The 9,444-nt window shown below is 44.1% G+C and overlaps 1 protein-coding gene across 1 annotated transcript; it reads right to left on the bottom strand.

The window, feature by feature from the left end:
- Nucleotides 1-216: 216 nt before the first annotated feature.
- LOC121550948 lies at nt 217-9,339 on the bottom strand. The gene is made up of 2 exons (XM_041863409.2): nt 9,197-9,339; nt 217-2,512 (listed from the first exon to the last, which is right to left on the bottom strand). Exons 1-2 carry the CDS (start codon nt 9,216-9,218, stop codon nt 846-848), a joined length of 1,689 nt encoding a protein of 562 aa, XP_041719343.2. The 5' UTR covers nt 9,219-9,339; the 3' UTR covers nt 217-845.
- Between the last annotated feature and the right edge of the window lie 105 nt (nt 9,340-9,444).

Raw genomic sequence — 9,444 nt, 5'->3', positions numbered from 1 at the left:
ACATAAATTAAATAGTAAATTGTTATTCAATACTGTTACTAAACACAGTCACTTCTGTGTGTGCCTAAAGTCTAATTTCCTGATGTGTCAACTGAGCTGAGGGTGACATACTATTTCTTAAAATCCACATCCTTGCATTAATCCCAGTGGTTTCTTATTTATTCTCTATACTCAATATGAATGTAGATCTATATAAAACAAAAAATGACAAGGAAAGACATTTTTAAAATCAGATTTCATTTTATGCATTTAAATTATTTCCCCTTCAAGACACAATACTGCAACTGAATACATAATAATGTGAAATGTGTGTTATACAGTACATCATTTCAGTTGTGAATAAGATCTAAAAAAAAATGTTTTGTAATACTGGACCCGACTAAAAAGTTCTAGATTATATCTGTGGATTTATGAAAATCTGCATGCAGAACTAGATAACTGTCTTTCATTGAAACAGTAAACTACTAATTTGATTGAATACAGTGGAAAACCATATTCTATAATGAATTAGAAATAACTATAGGATCACAAGTAATCATACAAATTGAGTAAGTGCATACCAAAAAGCTAAAATAACCATGGTAAGTGCATGAACACAGCTAAAACGATAGTTCAGTAATATTGTGGGAAGATAATAAACTATAGCTCTTCTGCAGTGAAGTAACAGTGAAGAGGAAATCAACCATCCACTGCCAGTAAAAGGAACAAAGACTCACTACATGTGCTTTTATTGATAATTGTGATAAGGTGCTTAATGATTGAACCAGAATCCACATTTTGAAAGGTCCTGAGAGTCGATGTTTTTTTCTTCTATGGTCTGGTGGTGTTGCAGGCCTAACTGTCCTTTATTTGTTCCAGTAGATCTCATAGGACTTCTTCTCTGTGTAGTTGGCGTCTGCTGAGCTGGTGCTGTTCCTGACCCTCTCCTTCACCACCTTCACCACCAGCCCTCCTGCCAGGGCGATTCCCACTGCAGCCTTGCCTATCTCTGCCACCGCTGTCATGATGCACGCTGTCGCTCCCATGGAACCCCAGGCATCAGAAACAACCTGGCCTGCAGATCCACACACCCCACTGGCCTGAACCAGCGGCCCACTCACAGCTACCCCATCTGCCACAGCGGCTGCTGCACAATGAACAGCTCCAGCTGCAACACTGCCCCCAGTGGCCACTGCTTGCTGCCCAGCTGCTACTGAGCCAATAGCAGTAGCATTAGCCACACCTACTGCCCCTGCTGTGGTGCCCACCCCTGTCAGGGCAGTTGTGCTGACTGCTGCACCTTCCAGAGCAGCCCCAAAGGCAGCTCCTGCCCCCATGGCACCCCCCACCCCTGCTGCAACTCCCACTGCTGCAGTCCCGATCAGGCTCACCTGCCCCAGAGCATCCAGAGCAGCCGCCCCAGGACTGGCAGCTTCTGCCCCAGCTAAGACCCCAACAGATCCCCCCAGCACTCCTCCGGTCGCTGCCCCGAGAGCCATGGCTGTTTTCCCTGCAGCTGCTGCCACTATGGCGCCCACAGCTTTTCCCATCCCTGTGCCGCCTGCCACTGACATCCCAGCCAGCTGCCCTGCAGCAAAGCCCACTGTGTTCCCCATGGCTGCAGCTCCCGCCGCTGCAGCTAGAGGGGCAGCCGCCCCGAACACCGCCCCCACGACCATGCCAGTGGCTCCAGCAGCCACCAGGATCTTCACTTTCTCTAGGACCTTCTCAGAGAGGGCGGCCTCCCTCCTGAACTGCCCCTCTCCCTCCCCCTGGCCTCTCTCTCTCATCATCCTCTCCTGCTCCTCCCTGATGGCTGACTCAGCCTCTCTGAACATGGTGTTGGTGTAGAAGCCTCCATTGTTCTCTTCCACAATCCTCTCCACCTTCTCCAGCAGCCCTACAACCTGGTGCAGGTCACTGGGGTCTCTGTTGTTGAGGACGTGGTACCTGCCCCCACACCTCTCTATCAGGGCCTTCAGCTCCACTGGGGCGCTGGCTCCGAGGTACGCCTCCATCCCCCTCCCTTCTAGGTCATCACCACGAGTGAACAGGACTAGTGTGTGGTCATGGACCGCCCCCTCCCCAAATATATGGACCATCTCCCTCACGGCTCGGTCCTCATCTTCAGTGTAGCGGCCCAGTGGGATCACCAGGAGGAATGCATGGGGGCCTGGGGCGGACAGTGCCACACACTTGGCTATTTCAGCATGAGTCTGCTCAGCATCAAAGCGTGTGTCTCCAAAACCAGGCATGTCTACCACCACCACTCTTGTCCTCTTCCTCCTTACTCCTTGTCCTTCCTCCTCCTCCTCAGTCAGGTCTGCGCTGCCTTGTTTACAGACTTGGGTAACTGAGCTGGCGCTGAGCTCTGACAGGAAGTGCCTGCGGCCCAGGATGGTGTTCCCAGAGGCACTCTTCCCTGATCCTGTCTTTCCGATCAGGACAAGACGGAGCTCTGTGGCTAAGGACACATCCTCCTCCTTGCTCTCCGAAAAGTCATCTGGGTCTTTTCCCTCCCCTCTTCTCCTTCCTGGATGGACATGAAAATACAGTTTAATTACTAATGACACAAAACAGCTTCAAGTGCTATACAGTATTATTAGCTGCAGATAGAAAATACAGTGAGGAAAAAAAGTATTTAGTCAGCCACCAATTGTGCAAGTTCTCCCACTTAAAAAGATGAGAGGCCTGTAATTTTCATCATAGGTACACGTCAACTATAACAGACAAAATGAGAAAAAAAAAATCCAGAAAATCACATTGTAGGATTTTTAATGAATTTATTTGCAAATTATGGTGGAAAATAAGTATTTGGTCAATAACAAAAGTTTCTCAATACTTTGTTATATACCCTTTGTTGGCAATGACACAGGTCAAACATTTTCTGTAAGTCTTCACAAGGTTTTCACACACTTGCTGGTATTTTGGCCCATTCCTCCATGCAGATCTCCTCTAGAGCAGTGATGTTTTGGGGCTGTCGCTGGGCAACACAGACTTTCAACTCCCCTCCAAAGATTTTCTATGGGGTTGAGATCTGGAGACTGGCTAGGCCACTCCAGGACCTTGAAATGCTTCTTACGAAGCCACTCCTTCGTTGCCCGGGCGGTGTGTTTGGGATCATTGTCATGCTGAAAGACCCAGCCACGTTTCATCTTCAATGCCCTTGCTGATGGAAGGAGGTTTTCACTCAAAATCTCACGATACATGGCCCCATTCATTCTTTCCTTTACACGGATCAGTCGTCCTGGTCCCTTTGCAGAAAAACAGCCCCAAAGCATGATGTTTCCACCCCCATGCTTCACAGTAGGTATGGTGTTCTTTGGATGCAACTCAGCATTCTTTGTCCTCCAAACACGACGAGTTGAGTTTTTACCGAAAAGTTAGATTTTGGTTTCATCTGACCATATGACATTCTCCCAATCCTCTTCTGGATCATCCAAATGCACTCTAGCAAACTTCAGACGGGCCTGGACATGTACTGGCTTAAGCAGGGGGACACGTCTGGCACTGCAGGATTTGAGTCCCTGGCGGTGTAGTGTGTTACTGATGGTAGGCTTTGTTACTTTGGTCCCAGCTCTCTGCAGGTCATTCACTAGGTCCCCCCGTGTGGTTCTGGGATTTTTACTCACCGTTCTTGTGATCATTTTGACCCCACGGGGTGAGATCTTGCGTGGAGCCCCAGATCGAGGGAGATTATCAGTGGTCTTGTATGTCTTCCATTTCCTAATAATTGCTCCCACAGTTGATTTCTTCAAACCAAGCTGCTTACCTATTGCAGATTCAGTCTTCCCAGCCTGGTGCAGGTCTACAATTTTGTTTCTGGTGTCCTTTGACAGCTCTTTGGTCTTGGCCATAGTGGAGTATGGAGTGTGACTGTTTGAGGTTGTGGACAGGTGTCTTTTATACTGATAACAAGTTCAAACAGGTGCCATTAATACAGGTAACGAGTGGAGGACAGAGGAGCCTCTTAAAGAAGAAGTTACAGGTCTGTGAGAGCCAGAAATCTTGCTTGTTTGTAGGTGACCAAATACTTATTTTCCACCATAATTTGCAAATAAATTCATTAAAAATCCTACAATGTGATTTTCTGGATTATTTTTTCTCAATTTGTCTGTCATAGTTGACGTGTACCTATGATGAAAATTACAGGCCTCTCTCATCTTTTTAAGTGGGAAAACTTGCACAATTGGTGGCTGACTAAATATTTTTTTCCCCCACTGTACATGCATCATATAAAAACACAATGTGTTGACATCAATTATGTATATAAACCCTGGATTGCTGATGCTATTTTTTGGCCACTTTGAGGCTTTGAAGCCAGCGGTCAGCCATATAGGCACTCCCCAGAAAAGCAGTCCTCCATAGGAATGAATGGACTTCTACAGTATTTCAATTAAATGTTTCAAGGACAAAATTACATGTATTTAAGTATTTTTTGTTGTTCTAGTGGGGACAGTAACATTAGAACTTTCAAAAAAATTAGACTTTAAAGGCATGTAGCAGCTATTTCTCAATGCCAGAAACGCATATAATAGAAACTTAGAGCCCTAACGTTAGCTAGCTATAGAGCTATTGCATTTAGCTCACGTCTTCCAACTAAATAACAGTGATTAATGCTAAAGTAACCAAATTAACATGTCTGCTAACTGCTGTCATACTATATAGATAGGCTTGTACTATGGGAAAATATTTGTTTGTTTCTGTATAGAGCCCTGAGGCTGGGGCCGAAACTGTGTGTGTGTCTGTGTGTGTGGATGTCGGGCTAAGCCGAAACACAACACTTCGGCCATGTATTCGATCATGGATCTGGAGGCAATTCGGAAAAAGTAGCCAGGCTTTCTTTGGAGGAGTGTATTGTGAATTTTACTCAATGGGAAAGTTTATTTTTTAGATCTAAGGATATGGTATTTTGGTATTTATTAGGATCCCCATTAGCCGCTTTCAAAGCAGCAGCTACTGTTCCTGGGGTCCAAATTAAACATGACATATAGAACATTATTAGTCAAGGACTGAACTACATACATTTAAAACGTCACACATAGCCTACATACAGTGCATTCGGAAAGTATTCAGACCCCTTCACTTTTCCACATTTTGTTACGTTACAGCCTTATTCTAAAATTGATAAAATTATTTTACACACAATACCCCGTAATGACAAAGCGAAAACAGGTTTTTTTAGAAACGTTAGCAAATGTATTAAAAACAAAAGACTGAAATACCTTATTTTACATAAGTATTCAGACCCTTTGCTATGAGACTCGAAATTGAGCTCAGGTTCCATTGATCATCCTTGATTGGACTCCACCAATCCCACAGTTGACTGTGCATGTCAGAGCAAAAACCAAGCCATGAGGTCGAAGGAATTGTCAGTAGAGCTCCGAGACCGGATTGTGTTGAGGCACAGATCTGGAGAAGGGTACCAAAACATTTCTGCAGCATTGAAGGACCCTAAGAACACAGTGGCCTCCATCATTCTTAAATGGAAGAAGTTTGGAACCACCAAGACTCTTCCTAGAGTTGGCCGCCCGGCCAAACGGAGCAATCGGGGGAGAAGGGCCTTGGTCAGGGAGGTGACCAAGAACCCGATGGTCACTCTGACAGAGCTCCAGAGTTCCTCTGTGGAGATGGGAGAACCTTCCAGAAGGACAACCATCTCTGCAGCACTCCACCAATCAGGCCTTTATGGTAGAGTGGCCAGACGGATGCCACTCCGCAGTAAAAGGCACATGACAGCCCGCTTGGAGATTGCCAAAAGGCACTTAAAGAACTCTCAGACCATGATAAACAAGATTATCTGGTCTGATGAACTCTTTGGCCTGAATGCCAAGCATCAGATCTGGAGGAAACCATGCACCGCTCATCACCTGGCCAATACCATCCCTACGGTGAAGCATGGTGGTGGCAGCATCATGCTGTGTGGATGTCTTTCAGTGGCAGGGACTGGGAGACTAGTCAGGATCGAGGGAAAGATGAATGGAGAAAAGTACAGAGAGATCCTTGATGAAAACCTGCTCCAGAGGGCTCAGGACTTCAGACTGGGGCGAAGGTTCACCTTCCAACAAGACAAGGACCCTAAGCACACAGCCAAGACAACGCAGGAGTGGCTTCAGGACAAGTCTCAATGTCCTTGAGTGGCCCAGCCAGAGCCCGGACTTGAACCCGATCTAACATCTCTGGAGAGACCTGAAAATAGCTATGCAGCGACGCTCCCCATCCAACCTGACAGAGCTTGAGAGGATCTGCAGAGAAGAATGGGAGAAACTCCCCAAATACAGGTGTGCCAAGCTTGTAGCATCATACCCAAGAAGACTGGAGGCTGTAATCGGTGCCAAAAGGTGCTTCAACAAAGTACTGAGTAAAGGGTTTGAATACTTATGTAAATGTAATATTTCATTTGCAAACATTTCTAAAAACCTGTTTTTGCTTTGTCATTATAGGGTATTGTGTGTAGATTGATGAGGGAAAAACACTATGTAATCATTTTTAGAATAAGGCTGTGAAGGGGTCTGAATACTTTCCGAATGCATTGTATCAGTAAATACACACAATATCTAGGTCTAATACATAATACAGTGCAAATTACAATACAATATATTTCAAATGACTGTCTCTCTTCACAGTCCCCTGTGTGCAGTAAGGTCTTCTTTTATCTGGTTTTTGAATCTGGTTTTATTGCTAGCCATGTAGTCATGGCTCTGTTTAATACTGCGCGTTTCCCAGCCTCTGTTCTGGACCTGGGGACTGTGAAGAGACCTCTGGTTGCATGTCTTGTGTTGTACCGACGAGTGTCCGAACTGTGTGCCAACTGTTTGAACAGACAGTTCGGTACCATCAATACCTGGCACAAAGACCAATAGTGATGCAGTCAATCTCTCCTCAACTTTGAGCCAGGAGAGATTGGCATGCATGTTCCTGACACTTGCCCTCTGTGTACATCTAAGTGCAATACGTGCTGCTTTGTTTTGGACCAACTACAATTGGCCTATGTCCCTCTTTGCCGCACATGACCATAAAGCTGGGCAGTAGTCCAGGTGTGACAAAATTAGGGCCTGTAGGACTTGTCTGGTCGACTGAAATGTCAAGAAGGCAGAGCAACGCCCTATCATGGACAGACCTCTTCCCATTTTAGCCACCATTGAGTCTATATCAGTGGAGGCTGCTGAGGGGAGGACGGCTCATAATAATGGGTGGGACGGCGCGAATGGAATGGCATCAAACCATGTGTTTGATACCATTCCACTGATTCTGCTCCAGCAATTACCAAGAGCCCATCCTCCCCAATTAAGGTGCTACCAACCTCCTGTGGTCTTTATGTTTTGACCGTGACAGCTTACTATCCATCTAGGGTTACACCCAGCAGTTTAGTCTCCTCAACTTGCTCAATCGACACATTATTCAATAATGGATCTAAATGAGGTTTAGTGTTGAGCGAGTGATTTGTCCCAAAAATTATGCTTTTCGCGTTTTTATGTTTATATTTAGCACTCGCCTATTGCTAGTTACCCATTCTAATACTGCCTGGAGTTCTATGATAAGGGTGTCAGTTATTTATTTTACTGTTGCAGCCGACGTGTATACTATTGAGTTGTCAGCATACATAGCCACACAGGCTTTATTCAAGGTCAGTGGAAGGTCATTAGTAAAAACAGAAAACAATAATGGCCCTAGCCAGCAGCCCTGCGGTACACCACACTTCAATGTTGTCACAGTTACTTCTTGTTAAAGAGGCATCAGCTAACATTAGCTTGCTATAGCTAGCTATCCTCTTCCTCCGTTCATGAATTCATTTGTGGCTGTTTCTTTCTTGCTGGTAAAATAAGATTTTATTTGTGTACTGCCATATGTCGATAACATAGCAAAGTTTGTCACTGGTATGGGCTAGTAAATATCCTAAAGCTAGCCAGCTAGAGAGTGATATCCGCAAGCTAAAACCGGGGAGAGAGGGAGGAGAGAATTCACTTTCTGTTTAATCTGCTGCTGGCTTGATAATGTTCACTGAAATACGTTTTTCCACATGTAATTGACATAATTATAATCTTAATTGAATAAAAAATCTAATTATGTAAATATGTTGTGAATTGTAGAAAAATCCTCACAGCCGTTTTCCATACTAAAACGTGAAGTAGTCCCGTGTATGAATGCTGATTGGCTGAAAGCCGTGGTATATCAGACCGTACATCACGGGTATGACACAAAATTACTTGTTTACTGTTCTAATTATGTTGGTAACCAGTTTATAATAGCAATAAGGAACCTCTGGGGTTTGTAGTATATGGCCAACATAACACAGCTAAGGGCTGTATCCAGGCACTCCACGTTGCATCGTGCATAAGAACAGCCCACAGCCGTGGTATATTGGCCATATACAACATCCCCTCGGGCCTTATTGCTTAAATATACAGCACCAACTACATAAATATATGACAGGGTCCATTATCTGCTACCTGGACTTTAAGGAAAATGTTTTAATATATTTTATGATTTTTATATTTAGCTCACATAATATAATTTAAAAGTATGCATTAAGGTGTCTGTAATAGAATAAACGTGGCAAAAACAAATGTAGACATTATTAAATGCATTTCTGTAGCATCCAAAATACATTGGTGAAGTGCCAAGATGGCTTCAAAACAGCGCCCGTCAGTCATCTATTGTTTATATGAATCATTGGTTGACAGACAAGCAGCTGATTCTGACATTACTTAGGCTAGGTTCATATGTTCAGTTTTCAGCTGAACAGTCTGCAAACTACACTTGTTCTGAGAGACTAGGCCTACTATTTATACAGTTAAGCAATTAGCCTAATTTATCCACTGTGCATTACATAACTTGGTGTAGGCCTGACCTCACAGTTCTTTGACAGGCTGGTGAAGAACAGTCAGGAACGTTCAGCTAATTTACAGCAGATTGTTCAGCTTTGTTTTCCCTTGTCAAAAACAGCATTGTTTACTAACGTTGTCTAGAGATAGCAATCATTAGCTAAACATTGCCAAAAGAACAAACTTCAAACAGCACGTTGGCTAATTCTATCCTATTCTTTGAATAAAGTATAAATAAGAAAGATTATAGCTAGCTAGCTTGCTCTGTTGTTGACAGTAAGCTTGCTGCTAGCTAATGTTAGCTAGCTAGATTTGCATGAGTTTTCATTTAGCCAAATGCTAACTATGTTCCAAACTGTCAATAAATATGAAGAAAAAAAACATTGGCCTACCCGATTCCACGAAATTTGACATGATCTCTGTCTGATTAAGCTTCACGTCTACATTCGGGCTTGTGTTGCGTTGGTGAAGTGTTTATGGCGGACAGAACTGTTTCTGTTCGGCAACAGTCCAATGAGTTCAACCAAAAACAGTGGGGGAAAACATGACTTCATGACTGTCGATTACACACCTTTGGCGCCGTCTGGTGGCAGATGTTCCGCATTCTGATTTCATTACATTGACTTTTATCATAATAATC

The sequence above is a fragment of the Coregonus clupeaformis genome, unplaced genomic scaffold, assembly GCF_020615455.1.
Source record: "Coregonus clupeaformis isolate EN_2021a unplaced genomic scaffold, ASM2061545v1 scaf0400, whole genome shotgun sequence".
NCBI classification, from domain to species: Eukaryota; Metazoa; Chordata; class Actinopteri; order Salmoniformes; family Salmonidae; genus Coregonus; species Coregonus clupeaformis.
The sequence above is the reverse complement of the archived record's forward strand: the minus strand, read 5'-3'. Positions and strand labels throughout refer to the sequence as shown.

What these genes read in the sequence shown, in the direction of transcription:
- LOC121550948 (XM_041863409.2), bottom strand. Translation starts at nt 9,218, where the DNA reads ATGTCAAATTTCGTGGAATCGG. An exon ending in GTCAAATTTCGTGGAATCGG is followed by an intron (nt 2,513 to 9,196) that starts GTAGGCCAATGT and finishes ATGTCCATCCAG; the next exon opens with GAAGGAGAAGAGGGGAGGGA.